General features: G+C 47.4%; 1 protein-coding gene and 1 non-coding gene across 2 annotated transcripts; one reads left to right on the top strand and one right to left on the bottom strand.

The window, feature by feature from the left end:
- The first annotated feature begins 1,372 nt into the window (after positions 1-1,372).
- S100b (S100 calcium binding protein B) lies at positions 1,373-12,576 on the top strand. Its single transcript, XM_004667343.2, has 3 exons — positions 1,373-1,501; positions 4,692-4,830; positions 11,526-12,576. Exons 2-3 carry the CDS (start codon positions 4,693-4,695, stop codon positions 11,664-11,666), a joined length of 279 nt encoding a protein of 92 aa, XP_004667400.1. The 5' UTR covers positions 1,373-1,501; position 4,692; the 3' UTR covers positions 11,667-12,576.
- Positions 12,577-19,285: 6,709 nt separating this feature from the next.
- Positions 19,286-19,392, bottom strand: LOC123461194. Its single transcript, XR_006637500.1, has one exon. It is a non-coding gene; the product is annotated as a U6 spliceosomal RNA (small nuclear RNA).
- Between the last annotated feature and the right edge of the window lie 2,518 nt (positions 19,393-21,910).

A 21,910-nucleotide genomic window follows, 5' to 3' on the forward strand; every position in this document is an offset into this window, starting at 1 on the left:
GAGGCTGTGGCCTGAGCTGTCGCCACAGCTTAGTGACCCAGTCCCCGGCACTGTGGCTCTTTCCACGGACCCAGGCAAGCTTGAGTCTGATCCCTCACCAGACAGAAGCAAAGCAGCCCGGCTGGCTGGGAAGAGAGAAGAGCTTACCACCAGGGGCCAAGAAGCAAAGACGGAGAGTGAGGAGAGACTAGAGATTTATACAAGTGCCAAGTCCACTTATGGCCTAAGCATCCAATGAGGAGGCTCGTTTAGACTCAGGTGCATAAGGGAGAGGCCTGATTGATTGGCTCGTGGACTCAACAGGCTGACTCAGGAGGGGCCATCCCTCCTTGGTGTGCTAAGGTTGCTGCTTGCAGCCATCTTGGAGGAGACTGAATCAGGCATGGGTTCTAGTCCTTCCAGGGGAGGCAAGGTGACATCCACGTTCCCTTTGGGCCTCTGTCCTTGGCTGACTGCCTATAAAAAAGCTACACCTTGCTCCTGTTTCTCCTTCAATAGGTGCCTAGACTTTGCATTCTGGGCTTGTTTTGGGCCTTGGCAAAAGGGGCACACCATCTTCCCTTGGGTAAAAAGAACATTTGGGGGCTGGAGAGATGGCTTAGCGGTTTAAGGCATTTACTGGCAAAGCCAAAGGATCCTAGTTCGATTCTCTGGGACCCAGGTAAGCTAGATGCACAAGGGGGCACATACATGCATCTGGAGTTCGTTTGCAGTGGCCAGAGGCCCTGGTGCACCCATTCTCTCTCTCTCTCTCTCTGCCTCTTTCTTTCTCAAAACAAATTAATGAATTAATTAAAAAAAAGAATATTTGCACAGAAGATTTCTAAAGCACGTCAGACAGCCTGTGACCTCTCACTGGGAGAGGCCTGAGGCACAGCTGTCCTAGCCCTCACTTTTCCTGATAGTGCTTTCCCTAAACCCAGCAAGTACCCAGGTCACTGCATGTCCGTCCCTCCAGACGATGGGCCCAGGTCTTCTCTGAGGCTAACCACTGTCCAGCACTAAGGTCCACAGTGTGTCCCACCTGCAGGTGGGGCCAGACCCAAGAAGCGGGCTGGTGGGTGAGAAGCTCAGAGAGCGTCCCCGTTGGAAGGCCGCCATGGCCTCTCAGTCCCCTGCATTCAGCACTTAGAAGCTTCCAGTTCTTGGCTGCATGTCTGCTTTGTTTGAGTCCATCAGTCCAAGTCCCTCTCCGTTCTCCACCCCCAGCGTCGCCTTAGAGAAACATCAGTACTCATGTGATACATTTTTAAAATGGCACAAAAAGCTGACTACACACTTCCTGCCTGACAGGCCCCTTTTTCTTTCCTTGCCCGTCTGCAGGCTGGCTGCCCAGCGCCTCCCCACCCCTGGCCCTGTTGGCCTCAGCCTGCAGTGGGCTGGCTGCCCCAGGGCCACACCCCTGCCCTCTCTGGCGCACAAATAAGAGACTACTTTGTCCCCACTCCTGCCACTCGGAACACTGCAACCAGAGAGGAGACCAGCAGTGGGTGACCAGGAGGTGAGAGCCACTGACTGAGGACCAGGACAGCCTGCCTGTTTCTTTTTCCTTGGGAGGTGGAGGGGTTAGGATGAGGACCTGGGCTGTAAACGGCTTTCGGGGACCATTGGCAGCGTTTCGGAACTGCCGGTGACAACCTGTGTTGTAAGCCTCACGTTACTATGTCTTTGGGCTGCTTTGGCACTGGGACTATGACAGCCGCTCACTGGGCCTGGGTTTAAGATGTCTGTGGCGTCAGGGAACCCTCAGGGACAGTGACTCCGAAGGAGTCGTGTCTTCAGAGGCGCGCTAAATGTCGCGTCTTCTCTAACCACAAGCGCAGCCTTATTTCCTGGTGCCGGGTCACTTCCCAGTCTTCCCCACGGTCCTGGAGCACCACTGCCTGCTTTTCCAGTTTCCCTGTGTGAAACGCCATCACCCTATAGCCCAGACACAACTCAGAACTTACAAGACAGAAAAGAAAAAAAAAAAAGACATGATAGTTGAAGAGGTCTTTTCAAATAATTCCAACTTGGGACAAAGAAATGGGGACTAAGAGTGGGGTTTGATTTTCCCGTTCCTCCTTTCCACGGAGGCCCAGCCCCTTCGTGAGGGCCTCTCGCATGACAGACGTGTCTTTTCAAACAGCTGAAGTCCCGATTTTTCTGTAAGTCTGATTAAAAAAAAAAGACTACTGACTGGTGCAGAACAACAGAATGAACTGAGAAGGAAGCCTGGGCATTTGTTTCTATTTAATCTATAGACCAACTGTTTCCTAATTTGAAGGGAAGATTTAATAGGAAAGAAAATTTTACTTTGTAATGTAAGTGCAAAAAAAAAATACATATTATAGTCTTGGGGCACCTTTTTTGACCTTTTATTGTCAGAGGTCCCATTAGTCATAATTCACAAAAAAATTATTGAACCTTGTCCTCCCTCAGCGATCAGAACTTTAAAAAGGATCAGAATCATGCAGTTTCTTAAGATTTTTGTTTTGTTTCTTTTTTTTTTAATTTTTTTTCAAATTATTTATTTATTTATTTGAGAGCTACAGACACAGAGAGAAAGACAGATAGAGGGAGAGAGAGAGAATGGGCGCGCCAGGGCTTCCAGCCTCTGCAAACGAACTCCAGACGCGTGCGCCCCCTTGTGCATCTGGCTAATGTGGGACGTGGGGAACCGAGCCTCGAACCAGGGTCCTTAGGCTTCACAGGCAAGCGCTTAACCGCTAAGGCATCTCTCCAGCCCTGTTTTGTTTCTTTAAAAACAAAATCAGGCCAGGCATGGTGGCACATACCTTTAATCCTAGCACTTGGAAGGCAGAGGTAGGAGGATCGCCATGTGTTCAAGGCCACCCTGAGACTACATGGTGAATTCCAGGTCAGCCTGGGCTAGACCCTACCTCAGGAAAAAAAAAAAAAAAGTCAGTAATTGAGTTGGGTGTGGCTGAGTACTTGGTTGCTGGAAGCAGGAGGACATAACTTTAGGGGATCCTAGACAGGAAGAGACCCTCTCTTTTTAAAAAAGGCACGCGGTTCTGTTACTACCACATTACAGTGTATTAAATGAACTGGTTTTGTCTCAAGATCAAAACTTGGAAACTCAAATGCAACGAATAACAAAATGTTATAATTTTAGTCCATCTGGACTGTTCTACTAATATGAGGTATGCCAGATTTTTCAGGACATGAATCAAGTGCCCTGGTCATTAGCAAGAAGACTTCGGTAAAGGATAGGCCACGAGAAAACCTTCAATCCCTGTTTCACCAAAACCAAAACCTCAAGTCCTGTTTCCTTTGGGGGAGCATGAATAGATAAAGTCACAAACATCTTAGCCCCGATTATTGTAAGATGTGATAGATTCAACCTGGGAATGAATTTCATTCTTCATTATGACAGTGCAGGATCTTACTTAATGACTAGAATTCAAGCGCCGAAGCTGCCCAGTTTCTCTGCCTGTGCTCCTTTGTCTGCGAAGGGAGCCACAAGCTGCCTTTGTCCCCAGACTGAGTGGACAGAGATATTCCCTGGGGTGATGAGCACAGCATGAGGCCCTGGCTGGGGGAAAGAGGACGGTCCTTTTCCGTACTGGCCCTCACCCTGCAGCACTTGGCTGTGGCTTGGCCTCTTGCAGTGCTATCCCTGGGGCAGGACATCAGCCAAATCTGATGACTTTAAAGTACAGGTTTCCTTCTGAAAGGTCAAATTTCAGTGTTATTTTTCAAAAAATTGTGGCAATTTTACCTTACCTTAAAATAGTATGTTTGTTTGCATGAGAGGGTGGGGGAGCACACCAGGGCCCTTGCCACTGCAAAAAAATAAAAATTAAAAAAATTAAAAATCCAGACACATGAGCCACTTTGTGCATCTGGCTCTACTGGGTGCTGGGGAATCAAACCCAGACTGGCAGGTTTTGCAAGCACATGCCATCTCTCCGGTCCTTGTTTCCTCTTTTTTTGGGGGGAGGGGGGTTTCGAGGTAGGGGCTCACACTAGCCTAGACTGACCTAGAATTCACTGTGTAATTTCACGGGGGCCTAGAACTCATGGTGATCCTCCTACCTCTGCCTCCCAAATGCTGGTGTTAAAGGAGCACGTCACCTCACTCGGCTTCTTGAAATGGATTTTACTACTTTTAAGCTCATTCATATTTTTATTTACACGGGCTAAATTTATATATTCACTCTGAAAGCCCCTGCATTGTTCCTTAGAATCTTTTGGAAGTGCCTACACTTTTCTTCCTGAACGTTGACATTACCTGTACAAAGATACCGCCAGCCACATTTCCTAGTCGCTCATTGGCACTGGCTTTTGCACGCTTGCTTGCTGTGACCATCTTAGGGCTCTTCTAAGGCCGGTCAGCTGCCGCGTCATCCTGGCGCAGGCCGAGCCCGCGGTGGCCACAGGCAAGCAGCAGGAACGAGTCCCTGAGCGTGTCCTTGTCAGTTTCCACTCGACTCCACCCAACCAGAAGCCAGCAGCTTCGGAAACATATTCCTGTGGCCCGCTGTGACACAGAAGGAAGGGGGGTGGGCCTAGGGGCCAGAGAGGGGGCTGGTGGTCAGTGGGTGCTCTCCCAGGATGCCCCTCCTAGCCAGGCTAGAAGCTCTGAGCCTGAAGGGAGAAGCAAGGCACTCTATCCCCCTTGGGGGCCAAGGCCTACGCATTGGGCACAGTAACTTCTTCAGACATCTTTTTTCTGTGTCCCCTAGGATGTCTGAGCTGGAGAAGGCAATGGTGGCCCTCATTGATATCTTTCATCAGTATTCGGGAAAGGAGGGAGACAAGCACAAACTGAAGAAATCGGAGCTTAAGGACCTCATCAACAGTGAGCTCTCCCACTTCCTGGAAGTGAGTCTTACAAAGCCATCTTTAAAAACATATATTTTATTTATTTATTTGACAGAGAAAGAGGGAGAGAGAGTGGGGAGAGAGAATGGGCGCGCCAAGGCATCCAGCCACTGTAAACAAACTCCAGACGCATATGTCCCCTTGTGCATTTGACAAAGCCATCTTTTTAATTATGTTTATTTATCTTAGGTTTTTTAATGTAAGGTCTCATTCTAGCCCATGATGACCTGGTACTATGTAGTCCCAGGCGCTCCTCCTACCTCTGCCTCCCCAGTACTAGGATTAAAGGCGTGCACCACCACACTCAGCTCCGGAAGTGGTTCCAGCTCTGTCCCCAGACTTCCCAGGCTGTTTCTGGAACCTTCTTTGAACAGCTGAGCCCTTGTGGGGGAAGCTTAGCTAGGCCACTGTTTCCATTTCCCTGTCTTCTGTCCCTGAGAATCCAAGTACCCACAGGTAGTGCGAGCAGAACGAGTGGTAAAACGCCCAGGACTTCTCATGGACTACGTGACACAAGACAACCCAGCTGGGCGGTGGCACACATCGCAACCCCAGAACTTTGGAAGTAGAGGCAGGAGGCATAGTCTATACAGTGAAATGTTCTCTCTCTCTCTCTCTCTCTTTCTCTCTCAACAAACAAGGAAAGAAAATACAGGGCTGGAGAATGATTCTGTGGGTAAGGTGCTTGCCCTGTGCTCACACAAAAATGCTACATGCAGTCCTGTACGCCTACACTCCCGCACTGCGGAGGCACAGAAGGGACTCCCCAAGGCTCGGTGGTCAGCCAGTTTACTCTAGCTGAACCAGTGAGCTCCAGGTTCAGCAGGAGACTCAAAAGTGGAGAGCATCAGCTGTGGCAGCGCACGCCTTTAATCCCAGCACTTGGGAGGCAGAGGTAGGAGGATTGCCGTGTGAGTTCGAGGCCACCCTGAGACTCTATAGTGAATTCCAGGTCAGCCTGGACCAGAGTGAGACCCTACCTCAAAACACACACACACATAGCAATCAAGTAAAATGCCTGACATTGACCTCTGATCTCCTCATGTACCACACACCCACACACCCAGACACATTTGAACACACATACATACCTCACACGCATACACATGCATGAAAAAAAAAAGTTCTTGGGAAAAGGATAATGTATTAACTACCATTCTTTTTTTTTTTTTTTTCCCAAGGCAGTCTCAGTCTGGTCCAGGCTGACCTGGAATTAACTATGTAGTCTCAGGGTGGCCTTGAACTCATGGCGATCCTCCTACCTCTGCCTCCCTAGTACTGGGATTAAAGGCATGCGCTACCACACCCGGCTTTTAACTACCACTCTTGTTGCTGGGACAAAATACCTGACAGAAATCAGTTTGAGGAAGGAAGGGTTTATTTCAACTTACAGTTTAAGGTTATAGTCTATCATGGTGGGGAAGGTGTGGTGACGGAAGCTTAAGGCAGCTGGTCACATCGTGTTCACAATCAGGAAGCGGAGAGTGACGGCCGCTGGAGCTCTCCTTCACACATTCCAAGACCCACGCCCACGGAATGGTGCCAACCACAGTGTAGGTGTCTTTCCACTTCAGCTAACCTAACCAGATAATCCCTCTCACTCCTGCCCCGGTGCTAGGTGATTCTTGATCCTGTGAAGCTGACAATCGACATAAACCCATCACAAATAGTTGTTGACTCTGTCCCAATGTGGAGTATTTATCATAGGTAAGAGAGATGCCAGATGTTCAGTCAACACTTACTGAGCACTCAGTAATTCAATACACTGACAAACACGGGTCTAACACACAATGACCTCTGCCCTCACAGCACTCCACATGGCACATCAGTGAGAGAATATGTGACTGAGGGCATGACAGAAGTCTGTCACCTCCCACAGAATCCAGATCAGGAACTAACTTCCTTTCCTCCCTCTTTTTTTTTTTTTAATATTTATTTATTTATTTATTTGACAGAGAAAGGGGGCAGAGAGAAAAGGTGCACCAGGGCCTCCAGCCACTGAAAATGAACTCCAGACATGTGCGCTACCTTGTGCATCCTGGGAAATCGAACCTGGGTCCTTTGGCTTTGCAGGCAAATGCTTTTTAACCACTAAGCCATCCCTCCAGCCCCCTTCCCTCCCTCCTTTGCTCCCTTCTCCTCTCCCTCTCCTCCTTTCACACTAAGTCTCTCACTGCCCTGTAGCTTACTAGGTTGGCAGGACTGGCTGGCCAGTGAGCCTGGAGGACCTACCCATCTGTCTCCCCAGCACCAATGGTTCAAAGCATGCCCCCTCACCTGGCTTTTCTACAAAGGTTCTGGGGCTCAAACCAAGCTCCTCATGCTTGAGAGGCTACCAACTGAGCTAGCTCCTCAGGCCTAGGAACTACCTTTAGCACGAGGAAGGACTCCCCATGAGCCTTCTTTCTCCAGAGAGTTCCTGCTCTGACTTGTGGCAGAAGCTCATCCAGACACCTATGGCCTCACTTCCCTCCTCATTGTCTCCTCTGCTCTAGGACCAGCCAACCACTGTCTCTGTTGCCCATCAGCTGAGTCCTGTCATGGGCATGACCTGTAATGCACTGCTACCTGACCATCCTTTGGTGTCCCAAGCTGAGGCTGGGGCACTGCACACTTTCATCCAGATAAAAGGCACTAGTGAGAGACATACACACGAGACAAGTATCCTGTCATGAGGCATCTCCTGGGTCATAGAGAAAACCACCACATATGGGAGAAATGTCCAGAAGACCAATCAGGGCACCAGTGTCTGACCAAGTCCATACTGAGGACAGCACTGGGGCAAGGCCTCATCACATGTAACGGAAAGCCCTCTCCAAGCTAGCTGGACCCATGCTAGAGGCCTGGCTAGGAGTCGTCTGTCCCCAGATCAGCCAAGCTCTCTATGGCTGTGGAGGTAGCAGATCTACAGGCCTGTTCTGGAGTTATGTTCCCCAGTATTATCTCGGTGAACCACCATACACATGAATGGATTCAGCTGCTCCCAGAAGCCTTGAGTCTTTAATAAAAAATTCCAGGGCCATAAACCTTTAATCCCAGCACTTGGGAGGCAAAGGTAGGATTGCTGTGAGTTCGAGACCACCCTGAGACTACAGAGTGAATTCCAGGTCAGCCTGGGCTACAGTGAGACCCTGCCTTGAAAAACAAAAAAATAAAAATAAAGAAAATAAAAAAATAAATCCCAGAGCCAGGGATGTGAAGCCTCCAGTGAGTTGTTAGTCACGGCAATGGCAGAAAACTCCAAAGCAATACCGGCAATTTGCTCTTGATTGCCCACCAAAACTAGGTGGTTGCCAGGCATGGTGAAACACTACCCTTTCATCTCAGCAGGCAGGAGGCAAAGACAGGAGGATCACGATGAGTTCAAGGCCAGCCTGGTACTACAGAGTGAATTCTGGGTCATTAGAGTGAGACCCCATCTCAGGGGAAGGGAGGACCTAGATAGTAAGTCCTTATTACTAAAGACACACATGTCAACTATGAGATACAGAGAAATAAAGGTGGCACTGAGCCGAAAGCTTCCTCCCTGCTGGCTAGCGCTCATCGTGTTGAAAGGTGCCCTCTATGCCGCTGGAGGAGGATGTTGTCAGCAGTCTTACCCAGCCTCGGATCTTGTGTGCTCCACAACTGACCAGCCAGGCAAGATGTGGCCACTGGGGCAATAGTGGCACGACAGTTATGGGAGTAACATGGGGGTTCATGCCTGGCACTGAGGCCTGGTCAGAAGCCTGTGGGTAGGGAGGTCATGGGCAGAGGGAACCTGCTGCCGTTATTATGCTAAATAGACAGGTCTGAACTTCTCCAGAGATTAACGTGCTGCTCTTAGCCTTGATCACAGAAGTTTCTTTTGGAATTTGTTTGTTTGTTTTGAGGAAAGGTCTCACTTTAGCCAGGCGGACCTGGAACTCACTCCAGTATAAGGCTGAGCCTGTTAACATTCCATCATGGATGGGGTAGGAGTTCAGAAGACCCCATTCTTCCCAGAGTAGCTTTGGGCAGTTAGTTAATGGTTGCTGAGGGAGGGGGAGTCATGTTATTCAGTGGTGTAGCCACTGGTAAGCTGACCTCCCACCAGCTCATGCCAAAAAAAAAAGCCAGTTTACTAAGTAGATTACAAAAAACAAACATTAAGTAGAAAGAAGACTACTTGGGGGCTGGAGAGATGGCTTAGCGGTTAAGCACTTGCCTGTGAAGCCTAAGAACCCCAGTTCAAGGCTCGATTCCCCAGAACCCATGTTAGCCAGATGCACAAGGGGTTCATTTGCAGTGGCTGGAGGCCCTGGAGTGACCATTCTCTCTCTCTCTCTGTCTCTTTGTCTGTTGCTCTCAAATAAATAAATAAAAATAAACAAAAAAATTTTTTTTGAAAAGAAGACTACTTGGAAAGAAGGATTTAGTGGGAATTGGGATGAGAGGGTAATGGAGGTAGATATGACCAAACTGCATTGTGTACATACTTGTATGAAATTATCAAAAGTAGGGCTGGAGAGATGGCTTAGCGGTTAAGCACTTGCCTGTGAAGCCTAAGGCCCCCAGTTCGAGGCTTGATTCCCCACGACCCCCATTAGCCAGATGTACAAGGGGGCACACGCGTCTGGAGTTTGTTTGCAGTGCCTGGAGGCCCTGGCGTGCCCATTCTCTCTCTGTCTGCTTCTTTCTCTCTTTCTCTCTCTGTTGCTCTCAAATAAATAAAATAAATAAAATTACTTAAAAAAAAAAACAAAACCCAGCCAGGTGTGGTGGCGCACACCTTTAATCCCAGCACTCGGGAGGCAGAGGTAGGAGGATCACTGTGAGTTTGAGGCCACCCTGAAACTACATAGTGAATTCCAGGTCAGCCTGAGGTAGAGTGAAACCCCACCTTGAAAAACTAAAATAAAATAAAATAAAACCCTTTAGGGCTGAAAGAGTTTCTAAGTGGTTAGGAGCCTGATGGCCCAGGTTAGATTTCCTAGTACTCATATAAAGCCAGATGCACAAAGTGGCACATGTGTCTGGAAAAGCAGGAGGCCCTAGCATTCCCATTCTCTATTTCTTCCTCCCCTCCCCTCCCTTCCACTGCCCTAGGCTTCTCTCAAATAAATAAAAATATTTTTTTAAAAATGGATAGAGATATGGCTTAGTGGTTAAGATGCTTGCCTGCAAAGACAAAGGACCTCAGTTCAATTCCCCAGGACCCACATTAAGCCAGATGCACAGGGTGGCATATGCATTTGGAGTTCATTTGCAGAGGTTGAAGGCCCTGGCGCACGCATTCTCTCTCTCTCTCTCTCTCCATTCTCTCTCTTTTTTTCTAAAATTTTTTATTTATTTATTTATTTTTTATTATTATTTTTTTTTAATATTTATTTATTTATTTGACAGCGACAGACACAGAGAGAAAGACAGATAGAGGGAGAGAGAGAATGGGCGCGCCAGGGCTTCCAGCCTCTGCAAACGAACTCCAGACGCGTGCACCCCCTTGTGCATCTGGCTAATGTGGGACCTGGGGAACCGAGCCTCGAACCGGGGTCCTTAGGCTTCACAGGCAAGCGCTTAACCGCTAAGCCATCTCTCCAGCCCTCCATTCTCTCTTAAATAAATATAAATAAAATATTTTTTAAAATAAAAGTAAAAACCTGCCAGGTATGGTGGTTCACACCTTTAATAATTGCAACACTCAGGAGGCTGAGGTAGGAGAATCACTGTTAGTTTGAGGCCAGCCTCAGACACTACACAAAAAATTAAACAAATGAACAACAAACTTTGCTATAAGGTATGCTCCCTGCCTTGCAAGATTTTTGTTTGTTTTTTCAAGGTAGGGTCTCGCTTTAGCCCAGGCTGACCTGAAATTCTCTATGTAGTCTCTCAGGATGTGGCCTTGAACTTAGCGATCCTTCTACCTCTGCCTCCTGAGTGCTGGGGTTAAAGGCGTGAGCCACCAAATCTGGCTTGAAAATCTTTTTCTTTTTTTCTTTTATAGGCTTCACAAATTTCTTCCAGCCCTTTAGTGTAATAGCAGCCTGTGGTTTCTCACATCTAAACTATTTCCTTGTTTAAAGTAATTAACGGGGGATGGGGGGGTGATGGAGAGATGGCTAAGAAGTTAGGCTTAGCAGTTAAGGCGCTTGCCTGTGAAGCCTAAGAACCCAGGTTTGATTCTCCAGTACCCATGTAAGCCAGATGCACAAAGTGGCACAAGTGTTTGGAGGTCGTTTGCAGTGACTACGGGGTCCTGGTGTGCCCATCCTCTCTCTTAAATAAATAAAGGAAGGAGGAGGAGAGGCACTTGACCTCTCCCAACCCCACTTCCATATGGCTAAACATCCCCTGCCCACAGGAGATGCTGGCATTTTTTTAAAATTCCTCTTTATTTTCATTTACTTATTTGACAGAGAAAGAGGGAGGGAGGGACGGGGGGGGGGGGAGAGAATGGGCACGCCAGGGCCTCCGGCCACTGCAAATGAACTCCAGACGCGTGAGCCCCCTGGTGCATCTGGCTAACATGGGTCCTGGGGAATCAAACCCGGGTCCTTTGGCTTTGCCAGGCAAACGCCTTAATCGCTAAGCCATCCCTCCAGCCCATGGCTGCCATTTTTGATATCATACCTTGGGTTCATTTTTGGCTCACATTATTAGTCAGGTACTTTCAGCAACACAACAATGGCTCTATATCCTGTTTAGAACTGACTTGAGCAACCTCTCCTCTCTCCCAGGAAATCAAAGAGCAGGAGGTTGTGGACAAAGTCATGGAAACATTGGATGAAGACGGAGATGGAGAGTGTGACTTCCAAGAGTTTATGGCTTTTGTTGCCATGGTGACCACGGCCTGCCATGAGTTCTTTGAACATGAGTGAGACCAGGAGCCACTCTTGGAGGAGCCAAGCTGTTCCTGTGGCTGACATGAAGGTCACAAGCAGCCTTAATAGGATCTAAGCTTTCCAGCCACATGTAGTTAATTAGAAATCTTGATTTGCTTTGTGTATGGCAACTTGAAAACCCTTCCCAAGGGCAATCTTAAACTAACCAGCACATCCCTATTTCTGTTATGGTGGGCATTTCTGTGAACTGACCAGGAGCCGTGGGAATACTCACTTGGGAAGGTCAGTGTGAGCCGTAGAGCATGTGCTGCCCTGATCACCACGGTCCCAGCCTCACCCAGAGGAGACAGCGGAAGCGTCTAACACATCTGGCCCATGTCACCTGAACAGCTGCTCTTCCTCACCAAAAAACCACCAAGGCAGCTAGTCTGACCACATCCCTGGCCCCAAAGAGCACAGCCACACTTAAATCTCTTTTCTCATGGTGGTCTGTGATGGCTCAGTAAATAGTTAATGGTAACAGTTCTAAATGGAGAGATGTCTCACAAACCAAGTACTGACGTCTTAACTGAAACCTGAACACCAGAATTCTATTCAGTAGATTTCTCCTCCTAGGATGGTGCTGGGCAGGCCCTGTGGGACATGTGCATAGGACCCAGGCCCAGACCTCAAGGCCTGTTTTCCCAGCTAGTCGCACTGCAAGTGATGTTCTCTCTCAGGCCGCCTCCGCTGTCTATAAAGCAAATGGCCATGAGGTCGAGGTCTATGGGATGAGCTGCGAAGAAGGCCCGTCACGGGTCTCTCTGCTGTTGGATGTCATGGATGACCTGTTTGTGCAGATAGCTGGCTCACGACTGGGTGAAGTTGAGAATCAAGAAACATGGGAAGCTACATCTGATGCTTTTCTAGATCTGCATATTCAAATAAACCAAGTTTCAAATAAGGACATATTGATAAGGATTAAAAGTCACTTTTAGGGCTGGAGAGATGGCTTAGTGGTTAAGGCGTTTGCTTGTGAAGCCATAGGACTCAGGTTGGATTCCCCAGAACCCACGTAAGCCAGATGCACTGGAGCACATGGCTAGAATTCATTTGCAGTGGCTAGAGGCCCTGGCACACCCATGCTCTCTTTCTCTCAAATAAGAAATAAAAGTCACTTCTAGTTCAGTGTGGTGACACACACCTTTAATCCCAGCACTCGGAGGCAGAGGTAGGATGGCTGTGAGTTCGAGGTCAGCCTGAGACTACATAGTGGATTCCAGGTTAGCCTGGGCTAAAGCAAAACCCTACCTCAAAAAAGAAAAAAAAAAAAGTCACTTCTAGGAAAATTCTAATTAATGTTATCCTATTTACTATTTTTATTTGTAAGGGAGATTTGGAAATTCATAAGCCAACTGAATAGTGCATATGCACTAAACAACAGTGTTGTAGCAATTCTCGACAGCCACTGGACAAGAAATACAAACACTAGACCAGGAAAGGAGTAAAATTCCCCAAAGTGGGACTGCCTGGTCCTCACCTCCTCCTCAGCTAGATGGGAGGCGGAGGGGCTACAGAAGGCCCTGGCATGTTTAAAGGATGCACAGTCACAGACTCATCCTGACTGGGGGACAACATTAGCTCTTGCAGGCAATTCCCAGCCTGGCTGAGCCATAGATTAGCTTTGTTTTTGCTGTGACAAAATGCCAGGTCTAACTTAAAAGGAAGCTTTATTTGGCTCGTCGTTTGGGTGGATCATGGGAGGGAGGACGTGAGGAGCGGCTCGCTTGCTGTCAGGCAGGAAGTAGAGCGGGGAGGGGAAGGGAGACCACTCCCGAGCCATGCTCCAGCCAGGGCTCGCCTCCGGGGACTGAGCTCCTTCTCTGAGCCTATGGAGGACGCTAGGGGAGGCCCTGGAGGCTGGAAGCAGAGCTGGCACTGAGCTGCAGGAGGCACATGGCAGACACTCCGGGCCACCAGGGACAGGCAGAGGATCAAGAACTGCCCCCAGGAACTCCTGAGGTCCTCTTCCTTCCAACTAGACAATGCAATGCTCATGGCTGCCACACTTCCCCACATGGTCAGGAGCACCTTCCTGTCCCAGCCTCCTACAACCCTCCAGAAGGCAGCCAGCCGTGAGGACTGCTTCCATCTCAGAAACATTCCAGGGGAATACTGCCCACGTGGTTAGAATGGGACCTGGTTTTGACGCATCAAACTCCCTGCACACCATCCGCTCACGGGGGACACCCGAAAGCATGACCACCAGCGAAGCCCAAGCCAGCCCTGTTGAGCTGTACTCTCCGGCTTGGCCCTCTCTAGGGAGACGCCCTACAGTGGACAGGTCCCTGCAGTGGTCCTGAGGTCCTCTCCCAACAGCCTAGGAAGGAAACCAAGTCCTTAAGCTAGTGAGGCCTTTACACAACCTGTTCCCAGGAAGAACACGAAGCCAGGCCCAAAGGTGCAGGGGAACCACGTGACCACCAAGCAGGAGTGGCTCTGTTGCCTTTTCCCAGGGCAGTTACAGTAGAGTTTCCCACAGGGGAGACACACACCCTGCCAGAATGTTCAGGAAGCTCTCAGGGTACAAGGCATATGCACGGGAGGGTCAGAGGCAGCAACAGCAATGGAGCCCTTGAGAAACGGTAGCAGAAGAGTGGGTCCGCACCTACCCAAGACCACCATAAGAGGAGGAAAAGACCATCACATCAAAATAAGAGAGACTGACTGAAAGGGGGAGGGGATATGACAGATGACAGAGAATGCAATTTCAAAGGGGAAAGTAGGGGGAGGGAGGGCATTACCATGGGATATTTTTTATAATCATGGAAGTTGTTAATAAAATAAAAAAAAAAGAAAAGTGGGTCTGACACAGGATAAAAAGACAAAAGTTATGGAAAAATAAGAAAGAAAAGTGGCCCTTCCTCCCAGAGTCTGGTCTGCCTTCCTGATGATGAGGTCAGGAAATTTCCGATAGTATTAATAAAGTCCAAATTGCCCAGAGACAGTATGTTTTCATAAAGACCTCTTAATAAAAGATGTCAAAGACAATGTGCTTACTGGGGGCCAAAATAATCTAACTTGAGTTTTCAGTGTTCCCTTCTCATCTAAATCTAAACATGCCCCTCATAAGTCCATGTTACATCTTTATTTAAAAAAGAACATTCTAGGGCTGGGTGTGGTGGCGCACACATTTGATCCCAGCACTTGTGAGGCAGAGGTAGGAGGATTGCCATGAGTTTAAGGCCACCCTGAGACTACATAGTGAATTCCAGGTCACCCTGGGCTAGAGTAAGACCCTACCTTGAAAAACAAAAACAAACAAGAAAAATTCTAATTGTAGAAGTGACAGAAAGAATGTAAGAGCCAAAGGAAGGGATGGACTGCTTACAATGCAATCTTTCAGACACAAAATGGCCTAGATAGCCATGATCTCGCAGTGCCTGACACTACCTACACAAGACACTCATAATAGCAGAAAAAGACGATGACATCAAAATAAAAGAGAGACTGATTGAGAGAGGGAGGGGATGTGATGGAGAATGGATTTGGGAAGGGGAAAGTGAAGGAGGAAGGGGAATTAACGTGGTTTATTGTCTTTAATTATAGAAGTTGTCAATAAAAGTTTGTTTAATAAAAAAGAACATTCTAGCCGGGCGTGGTGGCACACGCCTTTAATCCCAGCACTCAGGAGGCAGACGTAGTAGGATCGCCGTGAGTTCGAGGCCACCCTGACATTTCATAGTGAATTCCAGGTCAGCCTGGGCTACAGTGAGACCCTACCTCGAAAGACCAAAAAATAAAAAAATTTTAAAAAAAGAACATTTTAAGCTGGGCATAGTGGTGCATTATCAATGAAAGTTTTATTTTTTGACAAAAAGAACATTCTAAGCTGGGTGTGGTGGTATACTCGGGAGGCAGAGGTAGGAGTATCACTGTGAGTTCAAGGCCAGCCTGGGATTAGAGTGAGTTCCAGGTAAGCCTGGGGTACCACCTTGTTATAAGCCAGACTCTGAACAGTTAAACAAAAAGGTTTCTTGGCAAACTTTAGAGATTATAACTTGACAGCCACCAAAATTATAGATATAACCGTTACAAAGACACCTAATTGTCTCTCCATTGAGAAGTCCATACCTGGGCTTGGATATGTCTGGGTTCTTCCTGAGCATCTATTTTTTAAATATTTTATTTTAATTTATTTGACAGAGAAAGGGGGGAGAGAGAATGGGTGCACCAGGGCCTCCAGCCACTGCAAACGAACTCCAGATGCGTGCACCCCCTTGTGCATCTGGCTAATGTGGGTCCTGGGTAATCAAACCTGAGTTCTTTGGCTTTGCAGGCAAATGCCTTAACTGCCAAGCTATCCCTCCAGCCCTTCCCCGAGCATCTATTAACCCTGTATGCAAGATCTATGTTTAAGAATGTCTTTTTAAAATATTTATTTGGAAGAGAGAGATTATATGTACGTATGCACGTACACATATCCACATGGAGAGAGGAAAAGAATGGGCATACAAGGGCTGCTACAAACAAACTCCAGATGCATGTGTCACATGAGTGTTAGGGAACTGAACCATGGCCATCAGCTTTGCAAGCAAGCACCTTTAATTTCTGAGCCATCTCCCCAGCCCTAGAAATGTCTTTAATATTCTCCAACTCTGCCTCACATTGGCTCATTCTGAAATTCTTTCCTGTGGTGAATCCATGAATCCTGGTTTTGCCTTGATGGAGAGTGCTAAGGAGAAAGTGAGCTCTGGGCTCCTGAGGCAGGCAGAGTGTAGTGGGGCTCTCTGGGACTGGCTCAGGAAAACCCAACCCAGTCTGAGATCTGTGGCTCCAGCCAGCTGCTGTGAACATGGTTGTACAGATGTCTCCAACACATTGCTTTAATTCTTTGGGATACATGCTGAGGTAATTGCTGTTGTGTGGAGATTTTCTTTTACCTTTTTCTGCTGCATACTGGCAGAACCATTTTATATTCTCACCAACAGTGCACAGAGCTCCCATTCCCGCTTTAGAACACGAGAGGCGCCCTCCTAAAGGAGAGCGGGACCCTCAGCTCTGCTGCCTCCCTCCTCTGAGCTATGAGCTGCATGGTTCCCCCCCTAAAGTGCTTCTGAAACAACATGCTGTCTCACCAGGAGCCAAATCGGCACCAACTGGTCAGCCTAAAACTGTGAGCGAGGAATCTGCACCTGGCTCTTTATCAAAAACACTCAGGGCAGGGCACGGTGGTGGGAGGCAGAGGTACGGATTGTCATGAATTTGAGGCCACCTTGAGACTACACAGTGAATTCCAAGTCAGTCTGGGCTAGAGTGAGACCCTACCTTGAACCTCCCCCGCCTAAAAAAACCTCACTGAGGAAGGAGGTATCATCTGTGACTCGAGGGGGCTTGAAGACCTCTAGGACAGATAATGAGCTCTGGCCCAGCTCATGTGGGCTGCAGCAAACGTTGGGGTCCACTGATGGGAAGCTTACGGAGAAGCAACGGGAGGCGCTGGGCTGTTGACGCGTCAGCCTGCCACGACAGCCTCAGTCCGTGGCTCCTGCCAGGCTGCGCAGGGATGCCTCCCACTGTGCTCTTCAGACTCTAGGATGAAGTTACTTTTCAGAAGTCTTGAGTCCCTTTTATCCGTTTAATACTTGGGCAAACACGTCTTAAAATTGTGATATTCTGTGCTTATTCTAATTAGTTTACATCTACTTAATCAGCACCCTTTTGAAAGAAGTGCTTGGTGGCCAAGTTGATTTTTAGCAATCCCTGTGAAAGAACTTTTCTTCCCAATGTAGAACTGAGGTCTTCTTTGGGAAGAGTCCCAAATTGTAGTAGACACCAGTGGCTGTGGCTTAGGAGCCATTCAAGATGTTCCAAGACAGAATAGATGAAGGCATTGCTGTGGTAACCAGTGTCCCTGGACCCCACCTATATTTCTCCTTTGCTTTTTTATTTTATTTGGGAGAGACAGGCAGATAGAGAATAGGTACACCAGGGCTTCTAGCTGCTGCAAACAAACTCCAGATGTATGTGTGACCTTGTACATCTGGCTTTCCATAGGTCCCGGGAAATCAAACTTAGGTCCTTTGGCTTTGCAGACAAGTGCCTTAACCACTAAGCAATCTTGTCAGCCCTCTCTTCTCCTTTGCTTTTTACTGGGGGGGGGGGGGGGCTTTCGAGGCACGGTCTCACTCTAGCCTAGACTGACCTGGAATTCACTATGTAGTCTCAGGGTCAGGGTGGCGTTGAACTCATGGCAATCCTCCTACCTCTGTCTCCCAAGTGCTGGGAGTAGAGGCGTGTGCCACCACACCCGGAGAGATCTATCTTTAAATTTGTGTACACGATGGAAGCTTGTGGAGGTCAGAGGACAACATGGAGTTGACACAGGATCTCCTGCTGCTGCAAATTTCAGGTTCTCCTGGCTCCTCCTCCCCATTCTTTTTTTTTTTTTAATTGGTTGCCTTTTGTTAAAAAAAAAAATTACTGGGCTGGAGAGATGGCTTAGCATTTAAGGTGTTTGCTTGTAAACAAGGACCCAGGTTTGATTCCCCAGTACCCACATAAGCCAGATGTACAAGGGGGCACAAGCATCTGGAGTTCATTTGCAGTGGCTAAAGGCCCTGGTGCGCCCATTCTCTTTCTCTATCTGCCTCTTCCTCGCTGCCAAATACATAAAATATTTTTTAAATGTATGTATGTCTTTGTGTGCGAAGAGAGAAAGAACGAATGGATACACAGGGCTTCTTGCCACTGCCAGCTCCTCTACACGCATGTGCCATGTTGTGCATCTGGCTTTATGTGGGTACGGGGGAACCGAACCAGTGCTATCAGGCTCGGCAAGCTAGTTCCTTTAACCACTGAGCTATCTCTTTGCCCTTTTGTTTTTTCTTTTGTTGAGGCAGAGTCTCACTGTATTCCAGGCTGATCCAAAATTCAAGACAATCCCACTTCAGCCTCTCAAGGACTATAGGTGTCCATTTACGGGCACACCTGATGCTCCTTTCTGTCTCCACCTTCTAATGAGAAATCAGCTGATAAACTCATTGAAGATTCTCCCCCCACCCCACGAGGTAGGGTCTCACTCTAGCCCAGGCTGATTGGAATTCACTATGTCGTCGCAGGGTGGCCTCAAACTCACAGTGATCTGCCTACCTCTGCCTCCCGAGTGCTGGGATTAAAGGAGTGCACCACCAAGCCCAGCAAAAAAAATTTTTTTTTTTTTTTTGAGGTAGGGTTTCACTCTAGCTAAGGCTGACCTAGAATTCATTATGAAGTTTCAAGGTGGCCTCGAACACATGGTGATCTCCTACCTCTGCCTCCTGAGTGCTAGGTTTAAAGGCATGCACCACCACACCCAGCTAAAGGCAAACTATTTTACCAGAAGCAAAAATGTAAAAACAGGGGCTGGAGAGATGGTTTAGTGATAAAGGCATTTGCCTGCTAAGCCTAAGGACCCAAGTTTGATTCCCCAGTACCCATGTAAGCCAGATGCACAAAGTGGCATATGCCTTTGGAGTTTGTAGTGGCTGTCGGCTGGCACACCCATCTCTCTTTCTCCCTCTCTGCTACTTTCCCTCCCTCTCTAATAAAAGTAATCTTAAAAATCTTTTTTAAAAAGGAGAACCTTAAAAATGTGTTTTGAAATTTGCATATGGTTGGTTACTTTGTCTTATTTTAAAAATATGGAACGCCCCGCGAATTTGCGTGTCACCCTTACATAGGGGCCATGCTAACCTTGTCTGCATCATGCCAATGTCAGTACATGTGCTGCTGAAGCAAGTACTATGGTTACTTTTAGATTTCTATTTTTTTTTAAATTATTTATTTATTTATTTGAGAGCGACAGACACAGAGAGAAAGACAGATAGAGGGAGAGAGAGAGAATGGGCGCGCCAGGGCTTCCAGCCTCTGCAAATGAACTCCAGACGCGTGCGCCCCCTTGTGCATCTGGCTAACGTGGGACCTGGGGAACCGAGCCTCGAACCGGGGTCCTTAGGCTTCACAGGCAAGCGCTTAACCGCTAAGCCATCTCTCCAGCCCGAAGTAGATCATTCTTGTAAGACACACACAAGTTTCTGACAATGTTCTGACAATGACAAAAGTTTCACCAGCAGCTCTTTCTGCTTCCCTTGAGAACGTTCTGGAGTCCTGCTGGCTAGCTCCGTAGAAGAACAAAGAAAAGGTGGGAGAGCTGTGCTCTGCCTTTGCTGTCCTAGAGGTTCACACCAGCCACTCGTTAAGACACTTCTGAAACAAATCAATTATATTCACATCTGGATTAAGCACAACCAATAACAGTTTATAAAAGAAAGAAAAGAAAGGGAGGCGAGGGGAGGGGAGGGGAAGGGAAAAGGCAGTGAGGAGGAGAGGGGGAAGAGGAGGGGAGAGAGGAGAGGAGAGAAGGGAGGGGAAGGGAGGGGAGGGGAGGGGAGGGGAGGGATAAAAAAGCTGGGCGTGGTGGTACACGCCTTTAATTTCAGCACTGGGAGACAGAGGTAGGAGGATCACTGTGAGTTCAATGCTACCCTGAGACTACATAGTGAATTCCAGGTCAGCCTGAGCTAGGGTGAGACCCTAACTAAAATAAATAAATAAACAAATAAAGTGAGGGGCTGAAGAAATGGCTCCACAATTAAACATGTTTGCTTGAAAAGCCTGATGGCCTGAATTCAATTTCCTAGTATCCACGTGAAGCCAGATGCACAAAGTGGCACATGTGTTTTGAGTTTCTTTGCAGTGGCAGGAGGTCCTAGTGCATCTACTCTCCCTCCCTCCCTCCCTCTCTCTGCTTGCAAATAAATAAAGATAACTTTAAAAACCAAGATAGGGCTGGAGAGATGGCTTAGCGGTTAAGTGCTTGCCTGTGAAGCCTAAGGACCCCGGTTCGAGGCTCAATTCCCCAGGACCCATGTTAGCCAGATGCATAAGGGGGCGCACATGTCTGGAGTTCGTTTGCAGTGGCTGGAGGCTCTGGTTCACCCATTCTCTCTCTATCTGCCTCTTTCTCTCTCTGTCTGTCGCTCTCAAATAAAAAAATAAACAAAATTAAAATAAAATAAAAAAATAAAATAAAAATCAAGATAAAGTAAGCAGAATCCTGATAAAAATGACCCATATAGGGCTGTAGATATGACTTAGCAGTAGTTGCCTGCAAAGCCATGGACCCAGGTTCGATTTCCCCAAGACCCATGTAAGCCAGATGCACATAGTAGCATGTGCATCTGGATTTTATTTGCAATGTTTGAAGGCCCTGGCATGGCCATTCTCTATCTACCTCTTTTCCTTCCTTCCTTCCTTTCTCCTTTCCTTCCTCTCAGATAAATAAAATATTAACAAAATTTTAGTTAAAAAAATGGCTGTGCATGGTGGTGCACACCTTTAATCCTACCACTCGGGAGGTTGAGGTAGGAGGATTACTGTGAGTTTGAGGCCACCCTGAGAATTCACAGTGAATTCCAGGTCAGCCCGGGCTAGAGTGAGACCCTACCTCGAAACAACAATAACAACAACAAAATAAATAAGTAAATAATTTTAAAATGACCCATATGGCACTTCTGGAGGCCAACAGGTGGATATCCAGGCATCACACCTCTCACAAATTCTGACCCACTCCCACTACCTGCGGGAAGTGAGCCCAGGTACAAATGTGGAGGTGAGAGCAGTATTGGGGGTGGCTCACAAAACACAGAGGTGAATGTAGAAGGGAAAGAGATAATCTTGTAATAGATTTATGACAAGAGGCCATGCAGTCCTCTGTAGACAAAGGAACACTTCCTAGCAGTACTTGAAGACCTGTGAGTTGGACCTGCATGTTACTTGAAAGATCTAATTAAGCTAAATTTTGGTGCACAGCAGTTGTACATGATTTCATGTTTATGTAGCAAAATTTATTGAAATATGCTAGTATTGACACATACATGTAAAGATTGTTGTGGAAATTGTCTATTTTCCTAGTGTGTCTCATTTGTTTATAGAGTATAATGTTTTTTCAAAAAATTGTTCTATCTGAATAAGGTTAAATGAATACTGTAATTGAAAATATATTTTAAATTTTGTCATGAGTTTAAAAAAAAAACTATTGTGAATTGTACCATTCCTGATTACACAGAACTTTGTGGGTGGTTTTAAATAAATTTTATACTTCTATTTTGCAAAAAAAGAAAAAAAAAAAAGCAGAGGTGAGGCGGGATGGGGTGGCTCACTAAATGCATAGGTGAGGCAGGATGGGGTGGCTCACTAAATGTGGAGGTGAGGCAGGATGGGGTGGCTCACTGAATGCGGAGGTGAGGCAGGATGGGGTG

This window comes from Jaculus jaculus, chromosome 5 (genome assembly GCF_020740685.1).
Source record: "Jaculus jaculus isolate mJacJac1 chromosome 5, mJacJac1.mat.Y.cur, whole genome shotgun sequence".
Classification (NCBI taxonomy): domain Eukaryota; kingdom Metazoa; phylum Chordata; class Mammalia; order Rodentia; family Dipodidae; genus Jaculus; species Jaculus jaculus.

Coding starts and splice junctions, on each gene's coding strand:
- S100b (XM_004667343.2), top strand. CDS start 4,693: ATGTCTGAGCTGGAGAAGGCAATGGTGGCCCTCATTGATATCTTTCAT. Junction 4,831..11,525: donor AGCTCTCCCACTTCCTGGAA/GTGAGTCTTACA, acceptor CCTCTCTCCCAG/GAAATCAAAGAGCAGGAGGT.